Source organism: Microcaecilia unicolor, chromosome 9 (assembly GCF_901765095.1).
Source record: "Microcaecilia unicolor chromosome 9, aMicUni1.1, whole genome shotgun sequence".
In the NCBI taxonomy this organism is placed as follows: Eukaryota; Metazoa; Chordata; class Amphibia; order Gymnophiona; family Siphonopidae; genus Microcaecilia; species Microcaecilia unicolor.
In genome coordinates, this window is record NC_044039.1 from 144,519,919 (window position 1) to 144,543,648 (window position 23,730).

At 43.8% G+C, this 23,730-nt stretch overlaps 1 protein-coding gene across 6 annotated transcripts in view; it reads left to right on the forward strand.

Annotated features, from left to right (window-relative positions):
• Window positions 1-23,730, forward strand: part of CAPN3 (calpain 3) — a 129,545-nt gene that overhangs the window by 103,946 nt on the left and 1,869 nt on the right. For all 6 annotated transcript variants that reach the window (XM_030215244.1, XM_030215246.1, XM_030215247.1 and 3 more), the window contains 6 exons: window positions 1,122-1,199; window positions 2,497-2,554; window positions 4,442-4,506; window positions 5,696-5,764; window positions 6,537-6,615; window positions 21,954-22,070. In XM_030215244.1, coding sequence (XP_030071104.1) covers window positions 1,122-1,199; window positions 2,497-2,554; window positions 4,442-4,506; window positions 5,696-5,764; window positions 6,537-6,615; window positions 21,954-22,070 — 466 coding nt within the window. The remainder of the gene's footprint in view (window positions 1-1,121; window positions 1,200-2,496; window positions 2,555-4,441; window positions 4,507-5,695; window positions 5,765-6,536; window positions 6,616-21,953; window positions 22,071-23,730) is intronic.

Here is a 23,730-nt window from a genome sequence, read left to right on the forward strand (position 1 = left end):
GTTTTGTTTTGTTTTTTGGTAATTTCCAACATCTGCTCTGGATATACTTGCATGGCAAAGCTACACAACTTGCTTAACAGAGAGTGTATGTCCTATTTCATCTCTAATTCTTTTATCCTAACGTTTAATTCTTAATATTCCCTTCTGAACGGGGGCACCATTATTTCCTTATATGGCCACTATATCATCAACCCCAAAGTACCTTCCTCTCAGGGGCCTCAGATCCCTCGTGGACCAGACCCCACCATCTGTCTTCTCAAGCCACAACCTGTTAGGTTTAAAGTAACAAAACTCCCCCTCCCCCTACCATATACTTGAAGCCACACCCCCTTTAGTCAGTATTTAAAATTCTTGGGCTATGGGGACCCCACCATCAAAGCCCCCAAATGACCCCACCCCATCCAAGTCACTGTCTCAGCCCCTTGAGCTCTGACCACTTGGGGCAGCAACAATCCCCATTTTCTACTTCTTCATGGTAGCTGTCTTTGAATATAATTTCTTTTGACCTTTAAGTGTAGTATCACAGTTTTGAGGTACTACCACTAGGGGTTGGAAGATGTCTATATCAAAAATAGACCGGAAGTTGGCCAGTAAGTTGGGAGGTTCAAAGGGAAGAAGGTTGGGGAGCCTGAATGGGGGCAGCCCCAGAACCTATAATTTTTTTTCTTTTAAATAGGAGACGCCTAAAAAGGTGGAGCTTCAGCAGAAGGTAGTTTTTGCTGTATTAAGTCCAAAATTAGCTCCATAGCGTACCAATCCTCCCCTAGCTCTATCAGAGATCTCAGGACCCCTGGCATAGGGTTCAGGATACTCCTAATTTTGGGCCCAGTAACCCTTTAAAGCTTGCTCCCACCATATGAAATTTTTAAAAGTTCCTGGCCCCGGAAGCATAAGTAAAATGGTAAAACAAGACGAATGAGAATGAATAAATGAAAAATGAACTCATTTGTTGTGTTTTACCATTTGCTTCAAAACAAATGCACATCCCTATTCAGGATTGTTGCTTTGACAGAGGTTCATTCCCTTCACCCATGCCTATTTAGGGTGCTATTCTCTGCTGTTTCACATGGGAGAGGGATTCAGGCTCAAGCTCACCAACTGTCCTATTTCTGTCCTTCCAGCCTCCAGCACCAAAAACCAATAAGGAAACTGAAGAGGAGAAGCAGTTCCAAAATATCTTCCGACAGATTGCTGGAGATGTGAGTGCCCCAGTCAACACATAATCACAGTGCACTAGAAAAATTGCATTTTAGTTAAGAGTCATGGTTTCCAAAACAGAGAATAAAATCTAAGTCTCTAGATGGTATTGAATAAGGGAAAGGTGGTTCCCAGTGAAGGTGATGGGCAAAAAATATGCTGGAAGCCTTGGTATGGAACAATTGTCTCTCACTGGTATTTAATCCAGTTTTACTTGCCATGTAAGCAGCACCTTGTTTCATACATATGTGTAATCACCTGAAATGTGTCTTTTTTCCCTATTGTAACCTCTGTGTTAATTGTGTTTCCCATTTACCCCTGTGAGAACACTGGTGGGTGAGTCCAGGGAGTAACTGGGGATGTGTGGAAATAGGCTGTAGAGGGCAGAGAATGACAAAGAGAGTCCAATTCTCCCACAAAAACACACAAGGAAACAACAAGTCAAGCGGAAGATATTCCGAAGGACCAGACTGAAGTCACAGATGTTAACAGTCAAAAATGATGATTTATTAAGACCCTACACGGTCCGTGTTTCGGCCAAGAGGCCTTCTTCAGGGGTCTTACATAAGTGCTTCCCAAGCTTACTCAGCTACACGGTCCGTGTTTTGGCCAAGAGGCCTTCTTCAGGGGTCTAAAACAAAAATATAATACAAATGTAAATAAAAATGTAAAAATATATATTTAAATAAAAATGAAACATTTGTTCCATATATAGTGCAATGTGTGAAGTTAAAAAATGACATAAACAACAATCTTTCAGCTGCTGGTGAGGACATCAAAATTTCCAGATAATCTCTGGCATATCTTTCATGATATTGGAACAGATAAGACAAAACGCATTCAATTTAAAGTCCTTTTTCTAAACTCATGTCACTGCTCAGCTTTAAAGATTCAGAAGTTTAGTTAATCAGGCACCTTGGGACAATTATTTTATCAGTTAGAGTTTTACTTGTGGTCACCAACTAGATGCTGTTCCACTACAGCCACTGATTTAATAATATTTGCAGAATATTAAATGCAACTTTCTGCTCTGCTCTGCTCTGCTCTGGGTCCAAAGATTTTGTCATCTTGATATACAGTACTTTCCAACATCGAGATTACGTAACATCACATCACAAAGGGGTCCTATTACAAAAGTGTGCTAGCATTTTTAGCGTGTGCTAAACATTAGAGACGCCCATATATTCTTTTGGGCGTCTCAAGCATTTAGCACACGCTAAAAACGCTAGTGCACCTTTGTGAAAGGACTCCTTACTGTCTCTTGGCCTACATTTTGTCACTTCTTCTCTGTCTACACAGGACATGGAAATCTGTGCTGCTGAACTCATGGCTGTTCTCAACCGAGTAATTGCCAAACGTGAGTAAAGATTGTTTCCTGTCTGATCTAGCTAAGACGTCAGTGATGCCCAGAGAGCCACTTAGGGTAGATTTTCAAAAGGGTTTAGCTGAGTAGCTTCAGAATTTAGATGGCTAACTCTGAACTTTCAAACAGTTTCCCCTGCAGAGCAGCTAAATGGAGCCTCTTTTGTTCATGCTTCACTGCTCACAAAGTGAAAATTTCCAAAGGTGTGGTTGAGCCAGTAAACTTAGGGGGTCTTTTACTAAGCCGCAGTAGAGTTTTTAGCTCCTGGTAGAACTCAGCTGGTGGTAAACGCTGAGATGCCCATTATATTCTTATGGGCATCTTGGTGCTTAACGCCAGCTGATTTCTACCATGAGCTAAAAATGCCACAACGGCTTAGATAAAGACTCCCATGGAGGGGCATTTTCGAAAGGGACGTCGAAATTGCGATTTGGACGTCCTTGCAAGACGGCGAAATCTAGGGGTGAGGAAACCCGTATTTTTGAAACAAGATGGATGCCCATCTTTCATTTCGAAAATACCGTCAAGGACGTCCTTAAATTTTGCCCTCCCTAGATTTGGACGTCCCTAGACATGGTTGTTTCTGATTTTCAGCGATTTTCGAAACCAAAGAAGTCCATGTCAGAAACGACCAAATGCAAGCCATTTGGTCGTTGGAGGAGCCAGCATTTGTAGTGCACTGGTCCCCCTGACATGCCAGGACACCAACCGGGCACCCTAGGGGGCACTGCAGTGGACTTCATAAGTTGCTCCCAGGTACATAGCTCCCTTACCTTGTGTGCTGAGCCCACAAAACCCACTACCCACAACTGTACACCACTACCATAGCCCTTATGGGTGAAGGGGGACACCTAGATGTGGGTACAGTGGATTTGGAGTGGGCGTTAGAGGACTTGCTGTTTCCTCCACAAATGTAACAGGGGGGGGGGGCTGGGTCCGCCTGTCTGAAGTGCACTGCACCCACTAAAACTGCTCCAGGGACCTGCATACTGCTGTCATGCACCTGAGTATGACATCTGAGGCTGGCAGGACATATTTTTATAGATGTTTTTTGAGGGTGGGAGGGGGTTAGTGACCACTGGGGGAGTAAGGAGAGGTCATCCCTGATTCTCTCCGGTGGTCATCTGGTTGTTTCGGGCACCTTTTTGTGCCTTGGTCGTAAGAAAAACAGGTCCGGGTGAAAACGTCCAAGTATTCGTCAGGGACATCCTTGTTTTTTTCGATTATGGGTCAAGGACGTCCAAATGTTAGGCACGCCCATATCCCGCCTTCGCTACGCCTCCGACACGCTCCTTTGAACTTTGGCCGTCCTTGCAACGGAGTGCAGTTGGGGACGACCTAAATTGGGTTTCGATTATACCAATTTGGACGTCCCTGGGAGAAGGACATCCATCTTCCAATTTATGTCGAAAGATGGACGCCCTTCTCTTTCGAAAATGAGCCCATTAGTGGACTAACATGAATTTTCAGAATTAGACAGCTAAAATATGCAGCTATTCCTGTGACATATGCAGCTGAGGATGCAGGGGCCAGTGGCAGTGTAACAGTGGTAAACCTCCAGCAGTGTGAGCTTGCTTACAACAGTGCCCTGCCTTGACTGGAGCTGAGTTGCCATGTAAGCCTGGTCCTATAACAATCCCTAACAAACTGGCCACATATCCTTTGAGAGAGCTGACCATCCAGCAGCAGGAATCATCAGAATTCCTCACAGAACCCTTTCATTGCTAGATAGAACTCCATCAGCATCAACTTCTTCAAAGTGTTTGGACCTGGGTCTCCTAAAAAGTAACCAAATTCATACTAGAACACAACTAGAAATAACCCTTAGAAACTCAGTTTACTAGATCTGCATGTAATTTCTAACTGCCATTTCTCATTCAGATAAGGATCTGAAGACAGAAGGGTTCACTCTTGAGTCTTGCCGCAGTATGATTGCCCTTATGGACGTATCCTACTTGTAGAGCAGTACACAGAGGCTTGGTAATACAGAAACAGATAAACTGATGACTCAAGTATTCTCACAATAAAACTGAGTTTGTAGATAAAAGTTCTTTATTAAAATACATGTTGTGGTCACATTTCACCCTCAGGGATAATACATAACCAGGTCATTTTCAACACAGCATGAAAATTAGTAAGATAAACTCAACAACGATGGATATTATGGAAGTCTCCAAGTATTGTCAGTGTCTCATGCAATTCACAAAACAAATCAAAATAAACACAGACACATTGGGTATTTTAATAAAGAACTTATATATATAAATCCAGTTTTATTGTGGTAATACTCGTGTCCTTTTTGTGACATGTTTCATTGATTCCATTCTTGCCTCCTACAGAACCATCTCAAACAGTAACAGAAAAGAAATCCAGTTTTTGGAATACTTTTGTCAACTTACCAACTGTCTTCAGCAGGTGCAGGTGAACCTTTTTGGCTGGAAAGGCCAAACCAATCTTCATCCCTATCCCCAGGCTCTCTATTTGCTGCTGATGTGTTAGGTAAAACATTTCAATGGGGGTATGACCGCTTGTGGCCCACCTCATTCTAGTATAGTTTTGTCATGACACATAAGGGCTTGGGTTCTATCCCTAGACCAGGACTCTGAGCCCTCAGCTGGCTGGAGCTGAGGATGCCACAGAAGCAGCATTCACAACCCTGAAGGTGGTAATTACATCATAATAGACCGAGCCCATGATTACATGTTCCAAAAGGAGCTGCATTGTGTGACCTAAACCAAGGACCATTGACGCAAGTATGTGGAAGGGAATATGACCTAGGGGTAAAATACCAAGTAGTCATACGATTCATAGTGTCATAGCTCAAGACAGAAGATGGTTTCACTTGAGCAGGAAGTCCGCTGCAGATGGAACAAACAGCTGGACCAAAAATATAGTATAATTATTTCTATTTGATTATTTGATATACTGCTAAAGACTAAAAGTGTTATAGTTGTTTATAATACTTTAAACAAGGCATAAACAACATCATAAAAACAAATTTATCAATCTAGATACATTAACAAGATACACAATATTTAAAATACATTTTTTAAAAAAACTTATCATGACAGATCACATCATTACACAGTTGTTCATTTTCGTTTCAAATTCACCCTTAACGGAATTGTTTCACAGACAGATGGTTCTGGAAAACTAAACCTTCAAGAGTTCCACCATCTCTGGAAAAAGATCAAAGAGTGGCAGGTAAAGTAAATGGAAGTCATCTTATTCTGCATTGAAGACATCTGATTTTCTTGACTTAGATTTTCCAAAATTTTGATATTAAAAAAAAAGCCCAATCAAAATTATTGCTGGCAAGTACAGATATTTTATTCAAACATTTTAAAGTACTACTTTGTAAACATGAAATAAGTTGAATCAAATTTTGTATAATGTGGTGAGTTGTTCTTGTGCGCTGTGTGATAAAGTAGATTGTGGGAAAGAAGCAGAATTTACTTTGAGTTAAAAGCATTTTTTCCAAGCTTATTGGGTTTAGCCCTACTACTCCGTTGGCCTAATATACATAATTAAGATGGATAAATTATGTAGAGGTACCATATAGTGGAATTCTGCAGGATTACAACATAACAGATTATTAGGAATCCTGCAGGTAGAGTAACACACCCAAGGCACACTGTAAGGTGAAGGTAATTATCTCACAGTGACTGGCTCCAGGGGTGTCTGAGTGTGGAACAGGGGTGTAATATGTTCTAACATTGGGGGTCACTGAAACCAATCTTATTGAACCTATGTGGCTAGTGTATGCACTAATGGGCCACTCAACAGTTAGCAGTGTGGAGCTATCCGTAAGTATTGTTAGTACAGTGGATCTGACAGCTCTGGAAGCACAAGGACATTCAGAATTAACTACTTCCTGGTTGTATTTGCGTGCAACCTAGAACTATAGGAAAGACGTGTTGTGATATAATAAAATTACATGAAAAATTAATGTCTTCCTGTTCCAATTTTCATGCAGAAAATCTTCACATGCTATGATGCTGATCATTCAGGCACTATTAACAGCTACGAGATGCGTAATGCTGTCAATGAAGCAGGTACAGTATACCATCACTTAACTTACCTTCCCAACACTCCCATCTGCTGCTTCTTTCCAATTCTTTCTTTCACACTTCATCCTTCTCTATCCCAGCACATGCACCCCAGTTGATCTCTTGGTCTTCTGTTTCCTACTTTCACACTCCCTCCTTTTTTCCCCTGATTATTCCCTTTTGTTTTCTGTCTTATTCTTTGTTCTCTACTTACTCTCTCATTCATCACTTCCTTTCTTCCTCTCTGTCTTTATATTTCAATAATTTTTATTGATGAACATCCAAGATACTGAGAAACATATATAGCTCGATAGGAAACATTGCATATGGAGCACAATGAGCATATAGTTTATACCACATTAGTTCCTAAAAGCATTGTCATTCAAAAGGTTTTTTTTTTTTTTCCCCTTTATTCCCTCCCAAACCCTACCAATTACTATAACACTTACAGTTACCAAGAGGGAGTGACCCAAAGAGCCTGTGTTCTGATGACCCTCTGGTATCCCCCCCCAAGGATCTCACTATATCCTTTTTGTTCCCACCCCTCTACCCTCCCTTTCCCGTCAGACACTAGTTGTAGGACAATAGGGCCACAGTCAAGGTTATTCTAACAGTCATATATTCAAGAGGGAGCTTTTCGCTTTGGGGGCTAAGGAGTCTAAAAGCGGGCCCCAACGTATACAAAAGTTTTTAAACTCCTTTATGTCACCTTCTTTTATCATCATACGTTCAGTTCGTAGACATTGTACCATCCGCATTCGCCAGCTCTGAAGAGATGGACCTTCCGAGGATAACCACTCTGCAAGAATGGACTTCTTGGCAAACAAAATAACTCGTTCCACAAAGCTGGCAAAACCTTTCGGCTTTGGGTTGCTTAAGCAGGGCTTTCCAAATAGCAAAAGCGGCGAACCGGACCATCGCGTTTTCCATAGAGCTGAGACTCCTGCAAGCAGGGCCTTCCAAAAGTTTTGAATTTTTGGGCAATCCCAAAACATATGGCCCAATGTCGCCCCTTCAGCCTGGCACTTGGGGCACCTCCCATCCGGAGAGGCCCCCGCATAAAATGCTCGTCTGGGTGGCATGTGCATCCGGAAAGCAAATCGGTATTGTAGTTCCCAATGGTCCGCCAGGAAAGACACTCTATGCAACGATAACACATGTTCCTTAAGTAAGCCCGGTAACACCTCTATCGACAAGTCCCTGCTCCAAGCCTCTGCATATTTGCCGAAATCCGGCTCAGAAATTGTGTCCCTAATGTGTCTGAGGTGAAATCTTAATGGGACTTTAACTTGTGATCCTAAAGTAAATGCCTCTGGCAGTTCTTCTTGAACATCTTCCGCCAGCAATTCCCATGGCAGGCTTCTTATATAATGTAGTAACTGCCAGTAATGGAAATAGTCTTTGGAGTGAAGTAGGCCTCTTTTTTGTAATTCCTGAAACGATTGTAGTTTCCCTTCTTTGGTTAGAAGCTGTCGCAGGTAGATGATATCACGCTCTTTCCATTGTTTAAAGATGTTATACATCATTCCTGGGGGAAATTCAGGGTTCCCACACAATGGTAGTAATGGAGTGATTTTTGGTGAGAAGTGGTGTAGTCTGCATATCCAGTGCCATGCTTTCTGCGCCTGGGGCAGGATGTTGGATATAGTCAAGAGTGGAGAGGCTCCCCCACTCCCATGGAGGCAGCTACTAAAATGGGTTGGTGCAAATAAGTTCAATTCCATAGTTGTTGCTGAGAAATCCCCAGAGTTGCGAAACCAGTCTGTTACATGTCTCATAGCACTGGCAATCGCCAAATGTCGTACACTTTGTAAACCCAGCCCTCCATATTCTTTGGGGACATACAGTTTGTCTAGAGGGAATCTAGGTTTCTTCCCCCGCCACAGAAATTTCCTTAGCAATCCATTCAGTCGCCTTTCATCCTCATTAGTGAAGTGTAGGGGTAATGTTTGGAACATGTATGACCAGCATGGGATAACCATCATATTGTAAAGCGCGATTCGTCCCAAAAGGGAAATAGGTAGACCCCGCCACTGCTCCAGTTTTCTAGCCGTATCCCCCATTAATTTACGAATGTTCACCTCATATAGACAGCTTAATGTCCGAGGAATTAGTACTCCCAAATACTTCATCTCTGACCCAGCCTTCTGCAATGAAAAATCATTGGGGGGTGAGCCATCTTCATGCTCATGCAGTCTCATCACTTGGGATTTTCCCCGATTAATTTGAAACCCTGATATGACTCTAAAGCTTTCTATCTCTTTTAAAAGAGTTGGTAAGGCCACCCTTGGATCTGTAGAAATGATTAATAAGTCATCTGCAAAGGCAAGTGTCTTTACCCGATCTCCTCCCACTGTCACCCCTGCCACCCCCTCCCTCCACTGGATGTTTCTAATCAAAGGTTCTATAGCAAGAATGAACAACAGAGGGGACAGGGGACATCCTTGTCTGGTTCCTCTCTCTATATCTATTTGTTTAGTTTTCTCTCCATTAATCAGCACAGCTGCTTTGGGATTAGAATAGAGTGATCTGATGGCCCCTAAGGCCCAGCCTCTCACACCCACGTACTGTAATACCTCAAACATATAATCCCATCCCACCTTATCAAACGCTTTTTCAGCGTCCAGGCTAACCAGCATTGTTTCACAGCCCGCCTGCTGAGCCTGAGCCAAAGCTAATAGTAATCGCGGTACATTAGTTCCTGCGTGCCTATTTCGGATAAACCCCACTTGTTCCTGACCAATAAGCTTGGGTAGTCTCTCCTGCAATCTATTAGCCAGCAGTTTTGCGAGTATTTTGACATCCACGTTAATTAATGAAATCGGTCTGTATGAGCCAGCTTGGTTCTCGGGTTTTCCTGGCTTAAGCAACAATGTAATTAAGGCTTCGTTAGCATAAGCTGGGAATTGCCCCTGGACCACCACCTCCTCAAAATATGAATGCAGGGGGCCCACCAGGTGCGGACTTAAAATCTTATAATATTCACTAGTGAACCCGTCTGGGCCTGGAGCTGAATTTGAAGGGAGGGACTGAATAATGCCCTGCAGCTCCTCTCCCGTGATAGGGCTGCAGAGTTCCTCCACTTCTAATGCCGTTAACACTGGCATATCAGCTTTTTCCAGGTAATCAGTAATAGTTACCCAGGATGGGGAGGGAAGCTTCGTATATAAATCCCTAAAGAATTTATAGAACACCTGCTGCACTCCTTCTTTCTCATGTTGAATACGACCTGCCCCATCTTTAACCGCCACTACCACTCTAGGCCCGTCCCAGGACTTAACCACCCTTGCTAACATTGTTCCAGCTTTATTTCCGAATCTTTGGAAGCGGAATTTTTTTGCTACTAGTGCTTTGGAGGCTCTTTCATGTAGTAGGGAGTTTAAGGCAATTTGGGCTGTTTTCATCTGTTCCCGATTGTAATTTGTTGGGACCGCAGCGAACCTACGCTTAGCCTTCCCCAAGTTACGTTCCAAATTAAAGATCGCCCTTGTTATCTTCCGTTCACGTTTCACCGTGAAGGCAATCACTGCGCCCCGCATAACCGCTTTCGCTGCTTGCCAAAACAGAGTAGGGTTGTCCTTATGCCTCCCATTGAATCGGACATATTCTTCCCAGCTCTTTGACAGATACTGTTTAAATGTAGGGTCATTGGCCAGGTATGTAGGAAACCTCCACCCTCTTCCCCCTGTTCCTAGATCTCGGCCTTCCAAGTCTAACCAAACCATTGAGTGATCTGATATCTCTTCCGGGCCAATCTCCACTGCACTCACATGTGGGAATATCCTTCGGTCTACCAATATGTAATCCAATCGGGAGAGAGTCCCATGTGCCCTCGAAAGATGGGTATAGTCTCGCTCCCCTGGGTGTAGGACCCGCCAAGAGTCCACCACCTGAAGAGCCTGCATAAATTGGGTTAAAATTCGTGATTCTGGCCCCCTCCGAACCACCCCCCCAGAGGAGGAGCTATCTAAGGTGGGATCAGCTACTAAGTTAAAATCACCCATTATAAGCAGAGGTAGTGATCTATGAGGCATACACAACTGGAGCAGATGGTCATAAAAGGGTCTCCCCTGCTGATTGGGGGCATATATCGCTACTACCAGGTATTCAACGTGCTGTAGCCAAAGACGCACCACCACATACCTCCCCTCCGGGTCACTGCCCACTAAGTGTGCTTTAGCCACCGCCCCCCTTCGTATTAGAATTGCCACCCCACTTCTCCTACCTTTGGCCTCTGCCCCATATATCTCTCCTACCCAAGTTCGTTTCAATTTCTTCAATTCTTCCTGGGATAATCTTGTTTCCTGTATGCAAGCTACATCTGCCCTATGTCTTTTTAAAGCTTGTAAAATCTTTGCCCTCTTAATTGGAGATGTAATGCCCCCTACATTCCAAGTTATAAACCGAGTCCTGGCACCCATAGGTCTTCCACATAGTATGTTCTGTGAGAAAAGTACTTAGTAATATGCGGGTAACCCAGGTGCCCAGCTCCACCTAAGCTCCCCTCTTTCTTAATCCGCAGCCCCATGACCATTCCCTGACTATTAACCCAGGTATATGCTTTGACCCCCCCCCTCCCCCTTCTTTCTCCCCTCATTACCTTCCCCCCGCCCTCCCATAATTCCCCCCCTCCCCCCATCTGCCCATGCCCTCCTCTTTCGCAACATCTACTAGAAGAGAGCTGGTCTATGGATGGTAGGGGTCCCCTTCCCCACCCCAGCATTCGCATCTTTATCATCCATTCTTCCATTCGATACAATACAATTTGTGCCTAATACATATCAATCCCCAAACAAACTGTTTCCGTTTACAGTGTAACATAACATGTGCCAATTAAGTGTTCCATTTACCAATCATCAGTGTGCAACTATTGTTTGTCCTCGGGTTCCGCTTCGGCCCGCCTTCATAGGTTCTCCTCAGCCATTCTGACCCGAGGGGGATGGAGGGTTTTCCCTTAGCAGGCCCTGAGCCTCTTCAGGCGAATGGTACATTTTCCAACCGCCTACTTCCAGCACTTTAAGCTGAGCCGGGTATAATAACATAAATCGTTGATTTTTCGATGCCAGCTGGCGGCACACTGGCCCAAACGCCTTCCTGCGCTCTTGCAGGGCCGCAGAATAGTCTTGAAAAATTTTTATTGCTGCTCCGTCGAATGACAATGTGTCCCATTTGGAGCGGGCCCCTCTCAAGATTTCCTCCTTATGTATAAAGTTGTGCACTTTAATTATAACCACACGTGGTCGGTTACCTCCTGCAACCCTTCTGCCCAGGCGATGCGCCCTTTCTAGGCAAAGTGGGCCTGCGCTATCCGAAAGCGCGAACTCTGATTTCAACCAGTTCTCAAGCTGGGTCGAAAGGGCTCGATCTGACACCGACTCCGGAATCCCAATCAATCGGAGGTTAGATCTCCGAGATCTATTTTCTAAATCATCTAAGTGTTTGGCTTGTGTTCGCAGCATTGTCTGTAGATCTTGCGCTGCAGAATCTCTTTCTCTATTCGAGTCCTCCAACTCAGACACACGCACTTCAAGTTCCCCCGTTCTTCTGGTCGTTTCTCCAAGCAGCAATTCTACACTCGCCATTTGTTCTGAAAGTTTTGTAAGTTCAGGCTGTAATGTCGCTTTCACAGCATCTGAAATTTGTTGTACCTGTAGAGGGTGGAATTTCGGAGGGGGATCCACAGTCGGGTCAGGCGCCATCTTGGCTTCTCCTGTTCCACGCAATTTCTCGGCGCTTTTTTTCCCCGATTTCAGCGCGGATGCCCGAGTTTCTTTAGTAATAAAGGAATCCATCGATAGCCAGTAGTTTGCCTTCCGTTTCAGGGTGATTTCATTCAGATTTCACTCGTTTTTACTGGGGCTAAAGGAAGGGAAACCCCGGAGAGGAGAAAGACGTGACTTTCTTCCTCAGACCATCACGTGACCTCCTCCTCTCTGTCTTTAAAAATGTTTTCTGCTGGACAGAGAGAGAAAACTTGAAAGGCTGAAATATCAGTGCCAAAGTGCTGTTGAAAATTTGCTTGGTAATAATTAAAGTTGCTGACACAGAAATGGGTAGAGGACTACAATGACTGCTACTGCAATCAGAATTCCCTTCCTGTGCTCTGCTCTATGGTTTATTGGTATTTGAAATGATGCCTTTACCATTGTGTAAGGCAGCCATTTGTGAATGCAAAGAGACATTCAATCTTCAGCCACTCATTCATTGCAACAGGAAATAGAATTTTTACATTTCTTCTCCTTTGGGCTTCCAGCTCAAGCTGAAACTGCTTGTTAGGATCCAGAACTATAAACTGTTATAAGCAACTATGCAAGAGGTGGCTGCTTTCTGAAACCCACAATTATGGGCCCTAAGTTTGGACAGTAGATGTCACCATTTTGTAATGTGGGACTCTCCTCCCCCCCCCCCCCCCCCCCCCCCCCCCCCCCCCCACCTCCAATTAGGTCCCCACACTTGATAATATACTGTGCAACTATTGTGCATAAATTACAAATAGAAAACAATAACAACAGTGAGCAGCTATAATAACCCTCCTCACCACCACCCTCTACCCTTCCAACCCCAACAATAGCTGATTTCTACTACCCCAAGAAATCCTAATCCACCCTGTTACAATGTCCAGTGGTACAAAATACAACCCGTTCTGTATGCCCTAGAGGGGAGAAGTATGCCCTATGAAGCACTGTTATGATTTTTTAATCTGTGGACGAATAAGATGTCATCAACAATCTCAGGGGTCACTCTAGTCTTCCACAGTCCTTCCTGCAATAGATGTCTTCTTAGAAGATGTGCTGGTAGCAGGATGTACAGGATCCCCTATGCAATTTTTGCTAGATGTGGCCAGCATGTTTGCTTGTTTTTCTAAAAAATCAAAATATTGTTGTCTGCATCACTCAAACATAAATAACAGTCAACTTCATTAACAGGCTTCAAAATAAAAAATATGGGGACAAAGTTTGTCCCTGTCCACTGTGGGCTCTGTCCCCATCCCCTCCCCATCCTACTACTACTACTACTATTTAGCATTTCTATTGCGCTACAAGGCGTACGCAGCGCTGCACAAACATAGAAGAAAGACAGTCCCTGCTCAAAGAGCTTACAATCTAATAGACAAAAAAAAAGTAAGCAAATCAAATCAATTAATGTGTACAGGAAGGAGGAGAGGAGGGTAGGTGGAGGCGAGTGGTTACAAGTGGTTACGAGTCAAAAGCAATGTTAAAGAGGTGGGCTTTCAGTCTAGATTTAAAGGTGGCCAAGGATGGGGCAAGACGTAGGGGCTCAGGAAGTTTATTCCAGGCGTAGGGTGCAGCGAGACAGAAGGCGCGAAGTCTGGAGTTGGCAGTAGTGGAGAAGGGAACAGATAAGAAGGATTTATCCATGGAGCGGAGTGCACGGGAAGCTCTGCAAGCTCTGTTCCAATCCCTATCCCTATCCCCATCCCCGCGGTTACTGCGGATCCCCGTGTCATTCTCTACCCCACACCATTCTCAGCTCTGATAAAGCTGGGGAGTAAAAAAATCAAACCCATGTCTTTCCATATGAGTGTATGCAGCAATAGCACTGAGCCATCAGGCTAACTCATGAAACACATTTATTTTTAAATTTAAAACTTTTTCTGGAAAATTCTAGTATACGGATAGAATGTGTCATTTAAGAATTTAGTTGACTCTGTATGATTGCTTTATACATTTAAATCATAGGCTGTTCTTGCCTAGTTTTTTCTGTAATTCCATTAAGATTTGACATATGTGTATTTGACGACAACGCACATTAGCTTAGCATTTGAAAAGATTGCTACTTTTGACAAATGATTTAATAGTTCCATGCTTTAAAATTTAAATTATATTTATGATACACAAGCGCATCCGTTTTATTGTTTTTTGTTAAGCTCTTTGTTTGTATAGCTGGTGTCTCAGGGAGACAGGGATTGCAGCTCCAAGGTTTGCCCTTCCTCACCTCCAGTTGCAGATGCCGAGGGATGGGAGAACTCTTTCCAATGGTCTAGTTCAGTGGACAGTTATTCTTCAAGGGGTCCTTTTACTAAGCCACGGTAGACACTACTAGCACATGCCTACTGCATGGTGAAAGAGCACTGTCGTGAGACATGCTGAGGCATCCCGCAGTAGTTTGGCCATCAGTGTGCGCTATTCCTGTGTTAAATATTTGTATTTTTTGGTGTGAGAGGCATATCTGGGGGCAGAGAGTGGGCATGACTTGTGCTAATGAGGTAGCATGGGTACATTATTACACACTGCCCGATTAGTGCAGGAGTAGCACTGGAGTTCTTACCATCTGTTAAATAGGTGGTGGTAAGGGCTCCTTTGGTAATAGGCACAGACTAATTGGTAAATTTGTCCATGGCCATTACAAAAAGATATGGAAGGCAGCCATTTTGCTGCCTTGCTAAAAGTGGCCACAGCAAGTGGACAACCCATGCACTGACAACAGCGCTGGCCACTTTTTAGCATGGCTTGGTAAAAGGACTGCCACTCACTCTCGCAAAGGACAATGCTGCTCCAGTAGTCTATATATTTAATTAATTCTATTTATTTGTTGCCCATTCAATGCAAAATTAATCCAAGGTGGCTTACAACAAGATGGCTTCCACCTAAAATTAAATAGGGAGAAAACCAAATTTCTTATAATCCATAATCCCAATAACTTCCCATCCCAGTCTAGTTTCACCATCAACCAAGTAATCTACCCACTGGAAACCTCTCTGAAAATTCTCAGAATTGTTATAGATCAACAATTAACAGGAGAAGACCAAGTTAACACCGTGGTATCCAAGACCTTCAAGATCGTTATGGAAGTTAAAAAGAATTAGTTCCTTTTTCCTATCCAATTCTTTCTGAACAATTGTGCAAGCGTTGGTCCTACTGCAATGCATGTTACCTAGGGAATAAAGAATCTTTAATAAAAAAAAAATGCAAACTACCTTAAACACAGCTGTGAGACTTGTGATGAGAGTTTCAAAATTCAACAGAGCCTCTCCCTTACTTTCCAAACTACACTGGCTTCCAATCAAAGCTAGAGTAGAAAGGTGTTGTAGCCGTGTTATTCCACTTTTAAAGGTAATCAATAGAAATAAAACAAAATAAAACATGAAAAAGAAAATAAGATGATACCTTTTTTATTGGACATAACTTAGTACATTTCTTGATTAGCTTTCGAAGGTTGCCCTTCTTCGTCAAATCGGAAATAAGCAAATCTTGGTAGATGACAGTATATGTAAGTGAGACATCAAAGCATTTCAGTGACAATCTAACAGGGTGGGGTGGAGGTGGATGGGTGAGACAGGGAGATATGCATGGAGACAGGAGAGTGTCAAACAAAGCAGTGCAATTTACAATTGTATGGCTTATAATGGGCTAGAAAGCCCAGAACTCTGTTAAATCCTGTCTGGTGGGTGTCAAAATATTTAATCATTCTGACTTCAAAGGTCTTACGTTCCTGTATTGTTTTAAAGTTACTTTTCAGGATTCTGACCATAAAATCACTAGTACATTGTTCTGTTTTTGTAAAGTGTTGTCCCACCGGCATCCTGGCTGGCAATGGCATTTTTCATGTGATGTCTGTGTAGGTTAAATCTTGTTTTAACATCTGGCTTGTTTCTCCAATATAACATCCTTGGTCACATTTTTTACACTGGATGATGTATACCACATTGGAAGATGAGCATGTGAAGGGTTCCTTTATGTTGAATATTTTTCCTTTGTGAATGACTGTGGGGTCCTGTGAGATGTTTTGGCATAGTTTGCAGCTGGATATATTGCAAGGATGTGTGCCATTCTCTTCTTTTTGCGTCTGTGTTAGGAGCTTACTTCTAATTAGCTTGTGTACGATGGTACAGCACTTATCTTGTAAAGCCCAATGGCGCCACCGTTTCTCTTCGGTTAAAGCTTCCTCAGGGGCAAGTTCTGTGTAATTGCAGCATCATAGATTCTGAAAAAGAATGAAAACAAAGGGCTCCTTTTACAAAGGCGCACACACTAATCTTGCTGTGCTGCCCAAATCCCAGTCAGATCACCTCCTCATATCGTTTGACTTTCGGGCCCTGGCTATTTCCCACTCATCACAAGTGTCCCACTAGGGGCATAGGTTGGATTGATCTTACTACAATCACCAGGTTTCAAGTTTTCATAGAATTTTGGGTCCTTACCTTTATCTGATCAAGACTCTGTGGACTACAATGCTTCAGTCAGCACAGTCATTCTCATGCCCAAAATTATGTGCCCATGTTAACATAGTGGTTTAAGACTTTTGAAGTGACTAGCCAGGAGGGCAGAGCATTTATGGAGATGTTATAATGCCTTTGTATCGCTCCATGGTGCGACCGCACCTGGAATATTGTGTTCAATTCTGGTCACCGATCTCAAAAAAGATATAGTGGAATTAGAAAAGGTGCAGAGAAGGGCAACGAAAATGATAAAGGGGTGGGATGACTTCCCTATGAGAAGAGGATGAAGTGGCTAGGGCTCTTCAGCTTGGAGAAAAGACAGCTGAGGGGGAGATATAATAATGAGTGAAGTGGAACGGGTAAACGTGAATTGTCTGTTTATTCTTTTCAAAACTACTAGGACTAGGGGGCATGCAATGAAGCTACAAAGTAGTAAATTTAAAACAAATCAGAGAAAAGTTTTTTTCACTCAAAGTGTAATTAAACTCTGGAATTCATTGCTAGAGAATGTGGTAAAGGCGGTTAGCTTAATGGGGTTTAAAAAAGGTTTGGACAACTTCCTAAAGGAAAAGTCCATAGACCATTATTAAAATGGACTTGGGGAAAATCCACTGCTTATTTCTGGGATAAGCAGCATAAAATGTTTTGTACTTCTTTGGGATCTTGCCAGGTATTTGTGACCTGGATTGGCCACTGTTGGAAACAGGATGCTGGGCTTGATGGACCTTTGGTCTGTCCCAGTATGGCAATACTTATGTACCGCCGACCCAACATGGGTGCCGGTGGTAGTTCCACCCCCAGCACGCGGCATTTCTGGTGCTAGGGAAAATAGGTCCCTATTTGTTACCGCAGCAGTTACCAGAGGTGCCAATGGTTACTGCTGGGTTAGCGCAGGAGCCCTTACTGCCACCTCAATGGGTGGCGTTAACTGCTTCTCCCCCCCACCCCCCGCATATCCATGTGGTAAGTGCAAGCTTACCGCATATGGCCATTTATTTCAGCCTTTTTATCTGCTGCAGTAAAAAGGGCCTCAGTGTGCAGCAAAAACAGCTGTTGCCACGAGCACAGGACCCCTTTTACCACAGCTTAGTAAAAGGGCCCCTAAGTTTTGTACCTGGGGCAATGGAGGGTTAAGGTGATTTGCCCAGGGTCACGAGGAACCACAGTAAGATCTGAACCCAGTTCCCCTGGTTCTTAGCCCAATGAAGTAACCATTAGTCTACTCCTCCACTCTGCTTCTGGGAGGCAAAAAAGTGGCAAAGGACAAATTTCCCTCCAAAACCTCTCAATTCTTTTAACTCCGTGATATCATAGTTCCACCCAAGGCCCTCCCCAAATGGTTTAACAGAAAGGATTATCTACACTATTCTCTTTAACCAGTATTACAGAGTGTGGACCTTGGGAACTTTCTGCAAATAACAGGGGCACCATTTTATTTTCAAATGTTATTAATTACACATTTCAAAATATTGTTAGCACCAGAAATAGCAGGCCAGTTCACCAGAATTTGAAATATCCCATGGACCACAAGACAGAAACTGATGTCATGAAGAATGGTCCACATTCCCGCAATTTATCAAAACTAGACTGAGCAAATGTTTGCCACATTTACATCAGCGATTCACACACATTATTAGCATGCTAAGTTAATCATGTCTGATTTTTAATGACTTAGGAAATCAGCTCCAAAGAATGAGGACAAGTGGCGTAGCCAGACCTGACATTTTGGGTGGGCCTGGAGCTAATATGGGTGGGCACTATGTATATAGGTATGATGGATTTCTAAGTAGTCTGCCCAACAGCTGCCCTGCATCAATATAAACCACATATATACTTAATAGAAAAACAGATATTTGAAATACAAATATTTATGATAATATGATATCTGTTTTAGTGGTTCTTTCCAGGAGGAAAAAAAATCTCTGCATGAACACAATACGTGCTAGAGTGTCCCTATAACCAGCCCCTCCTCCAAATGACACACTAATTACGATTTATAACAATTTACTACTCTACCTATGAAAAGCTGGCATGTTTGAACATATAAGTGAGATTAAATAAACATGCTACCAACATTAAAGAACGACAACATGGAGCAGCAGCTCAAATGACTGTTTGCTTTGTTTGGGACCATGGCTGTGCCGGGTAGGGGAAAGAGACAAACCTCTGAGGAATCAGCAGGAGGTATATCCCAAAGCAGTCATGGCAGGCAAGCTTCTGAAAGCTGCATGAAAACAAACAGTACTCTATTGTAACTAGCAGTGCAATTGCCCCGGGATATTTATCAAAGAATGTTTCTATACAGGTTGTCCGTAATCAAATACTCAGGCATGCTTTTTCAAAACCCGAGGTTGACAACAGACCCAGCCTACACAAAATATAGCCCCAGGCCATTTCTGGAATAACTTGGAACCTCTTCCCTTTTGAAAGCAGGGTGCACGCTTAACATATCTAACCTCTTTGAGCTGCAGCCCTGCATTCACTGTTGCTGGCTTCCAAGTCCCGGGCTGGTACTTCCGTGGCCTGAAGGCTGAAGCAAGAACATTGAGCTACAATCTTGCTTGTGGCAGGCAAGACAAAAAACAATATGAAACCATGTGCGGGGCCGTAGCCCTGCACACGCTGCTGCCGGCTTCCTTCCTCCTCCCTCCCCTCAGGATTTAACTTCCCGTTTTGGAGAGGGAGGAGGAAGGGAGCCGGCAGCAGCGTGTGCAGGGCTACAGCCCCGCACATGGTTTCATGCTGTTTTTTGTTTTGCTGTGAGGGTCGGATTCGGAGTGATACGTCCCCACCACAGGGCAGCTGGAGCTGACGCTGCCAGGAAGGGACCTGAGCCACCCCAGCCCAAATGTTGGGAGCCAGTTGTTAAAGTTTAACAACCGGCTCCCAAAATTCTTTAAAAAATAACAAACAGCTCTGGAGCCGGCTCCAGCACATTTCCTCCAGCTGAGCTGCAACACCGGCGGCAGAAATTTCCTTGTAACACTGGTCTGCATGCTGCCGGGAACGGGGGGGGGGGGGGGGGGGGGGGGGGTAAGGCAAGGCAGGCAGAGAGCTCCTGTTTTTTTTTTTTGCTGTGTGCCGACTGCATGTGCGGCTGTGAGCAGAGCCAATGAGGCTGCAGCCCTGGCAATTTCCTTAAGCCTAAGACAGAATTGATTGGAGGATCAGGCAGAACTGGGTGGGCCTCAGCCATGATTGGGCGGGCCTGGGCCCACCCAGGCCCACCCTTAGCTACGCCCGACAAGCAGATATTTCTAGAGTTAAGAAGTTTCTTAGGGTTCTCTGCAAGCATATTGTCAAATATGAGGCACAGAACAAAGCAAATAGTGTATTTCTTAGGAGCAACCTAAGGAAGTATTATTTCACAGAAAGAGTGGTGGAGGCGTGGAATGGCCTCCCGGTGGAGGTGGTGGAGTCGAGGACTGTTCCAGAATTTAAAAAGGCATGGGATAAGCATGTAGGATCGCTTAGGAACAGGAAGAATTAGGCGTTACAGAGGATGGGCAGACTGGATGGGTCCTATGGCCTTTATCTGCCATCATGTTTCTATGTTTCTATGAAATCAGAAACAGGGGCAGTGGAAACAAACATCTGGCCTCATCTCCAAGCTCTCTAGTTGGCAAATATTGGTAGGGCCATGGTCCTAGTGGCCCTCATTCTGCTGCCTATCTTGAGAACAAGAAGTTCACAAATGCATTAGGACTAGGAACAGAGCTGCCAGGTTACCCAGTTCCAGGAGAGACTTTTTGGCCAGTCCTGGTTTCAAACTTACATCCCAAAGCAGTGTGGGATTTGTAGTCCCTAATTCTACCCATTGAAATCAGTGCTGCAGATCCCATTATGCATCAGAATGAGATTGGCAGAAATCGAAGACTGGTCTTAAATCTCCCTCCTGGACCTGGGTAACATAGGAGCCCTGTGGGAATAAAAGCAGAACCAGAGTTGTCTTGTCTGATAAAATGCAGGATGCTGGTCATTTTATATATATTTTTTATATACATGTTGTATATACATAGACAAATATATCACACTCATATGAAGAAGGAATATGCAGAGAGGAACATTTCTTCTCCAAAAGATAGCAAAATGATAGGTAAACCCAAAGGTTACTGTTTATATTTTCTGATATCACATGTAGATAATGTTTCAAGAGAAATTTTACAGCTTTATTTTCTTATCAGGCTACAAAAATTTGGAATGCTTTGCCAACTTTTTAAATTTCTCTAACTCAATATGTGCCTTTCTGTAACTTTCTTAAGGTAACTTTATTTAGAAAATATGTGCTTTCAGGTTAGATTAATTTTATTTTATTTACTACTAGTAAAAAAGGCCCATTTCTGACACAAATGAAACGGGCGCTAGCAAGGTTTTCCTCAGCTCCCCTGCAGCCACCCATGTTCAGCGTCCCTCCTCTCCCCCTGTAGCCACCCATGTCCAGCGACCCTCTTCTCCCCCTGTGCCTACTGCAGCCACCCATGTCCAGCGAACCTCCTCTCTCCCCTGCTCCCCTCCTGCCACCCATGTCCAGCAACCCCCCTCTCTCCCCTGCCCTCCCTGTAGCCACCCATGTCCAGCGACCCTCCTCTCTCCTGCCCCCCTCCAGCCACCCATGTCCAGTGACCCTCCTCTGGACATGGATCAGCTGTGAGGCATGCTTCCCCCCCCCCCCCCCCCCCGGGTTCTGAAGTTGACATCATAATGGCTACGGTGATGTCAGCCTGATCTACAAAACCTAGCAGACCAACTCGGAATGAGCCACAGTCCCAGGCAGCAAGTCAGAACGTTGGAGGTGAGAATTATTATATAGGATGGGCCCTGTTTACTAAGCCGCACCAAGGGTGTGCTAGCGTTTTAGCACATGCTAAATGCTAAAGTCACCCATAGAAACATATAGGTGACTCTAGCATTCAGCATGTGCTAAAAATGCTAGTGCATCCTAGTAAACAGGGCCCTGCATGTCTTTTATTAAGGTTTTGCAGGTAACCTATTTAGAAATCTGAGTTATATTTTTTTAAATGTAATCCACTCTGAACCTAATTTAAGGTGTGTGAGGAATATAACTTTATGGTAAATGTAATTTAATATTATCGCTGCACTTTGCATGACTGTCTTTCAAAGGCATTACCCATTGCTTACTTTGCCAGTTTTCTCTTCTTTGTAGGGTTCCGCCTCAACAATCAGCTATATGACATCATCACAATGCGCTATGCCAACAAGTACATGAACATTGATTTTGACAGCTTCATCTGCTGTTTTGTGCGGCTGGAAGGAATGTTCAGTGAGTTTATTCCATTGGTTTACTTTTACACTGCGGTCCATACAGAATATTACATACTATATTATAACATTACAGTCTTGGCATATGCTTTTGCTTAGAGAGGACTGGCTTCAGATTCAGGCATGGGCAGAAGAGGCCAAATTTTAATAGATGGTAGCAGGGTATTGATTACTACACTGCCTTCATTTGGGCCCTCACAAGGAAGAAAATCTGATGTGTGGCATGCAAGCTGATGGATCCTGTGGCGTCCCACTCCTATTCTGGGTTTCCATCGAGTCAGGAAGCCTGTGTCAGAGGAGGGGGTAAGGTGTCACAGAGCCAGTCAGCACAAGAGGGCTCACAGGTCCCATGTCAGTTACAGTTGCTGTGATGGAGTCAGGCCATTATACAGTACAAGCAGCAAGGTGTGCCTGGGAGAGAAGAGAATCTATACAGGTACAATTGGTGACTTCTGGGAGGAGGGAGCTCCTTTCCTCTCCTCCAATTTCCTAGGGGCACCTGAAATTTAAAAATCCAGACGAAAACATTGATGATTGTTCTTATGAAATATTAACCATGAACCAAAACATTTCTGTTGGGTCTGGAATCCACCCACCCAATCTGTGCACAAAACAAGTGGCTATGGATCTTAGGTCATCCATAACTCCCCCACCAATCCCCTCTCTGACCCTCCAGAACCCCCCCCCCCCACCCCCACCCCCACCCCCACCTCCACCCCTTTACACAGAACCAGTAGCAGGACTTCCCCTTATCTGCTCCTGGCTGGCAGCATGGTTTAGCATTGTTGTCAGAACAGCACTAAGCTAGTGCTTCACATGCGTGAAAACACATGCAGCAAAAAATGTTAACATACAATGCCACTGTTACCTAAATACGAGGATCATTTTCAAATTTTTGACAACCTGATGTTGGGTGGAGGAGTGGCCTAATGGTTAGGGTGGTGGACTTTGGTCCTGAGGAACTGAGTTCGATTCCCACTTCAGGCACAGGCAGCTCCTTGTGACTCTGGGCAAGTCACTTAACCCTCCATTGCCCCATATAAGCCACATTGAGCCTGCCATGAGTGGGAAAGTGCAGGGTACAAATGTAACAAAAAAAAAAAGAGAAATGAACTTTGGAAAATTTGCACATACATATACCCCATTAAATCAGATAGCTTTATACCCAAAGATTATGCAGTTTTCAGAGACTGTGGTTCTGTGTCACTGGAGATAATGTTGAGATTACTCTTCTCCTTTTCCTGTAAGCAGAGTTTGCTCATGGTAGTTACTTGTGAGTTTAGACTAAACTCTATAGGACTCCCATAGACCCCATCCCTTTTCCCTTTCCCTAAGCTGTTGGTGTTTAGGGCATCCATCTGTCAAATCATTGATTTGACTATCAGGCTAAGTAACACATTCCCATCAGAATTAATACAGCCATAGTTAGGGTTCCCAAACATATATTTAATGACAGTCAATTGAAAAAAAAATGCCAGCAAAAACAAGTGTGATGGGGTATGTCTCAAATGCCAGGCTCCATGAGTGGCACTGAATCTCAGCACAGTTAAAAATATAGCAAGACTGCCACTAAAACACAGTTTCAAAAGTTTCAACAGAGGGCAATCTATGACATCCATAAAACTGTGCATCTTTCTCCCTCTCCCTTCCTTCCTTCTTTA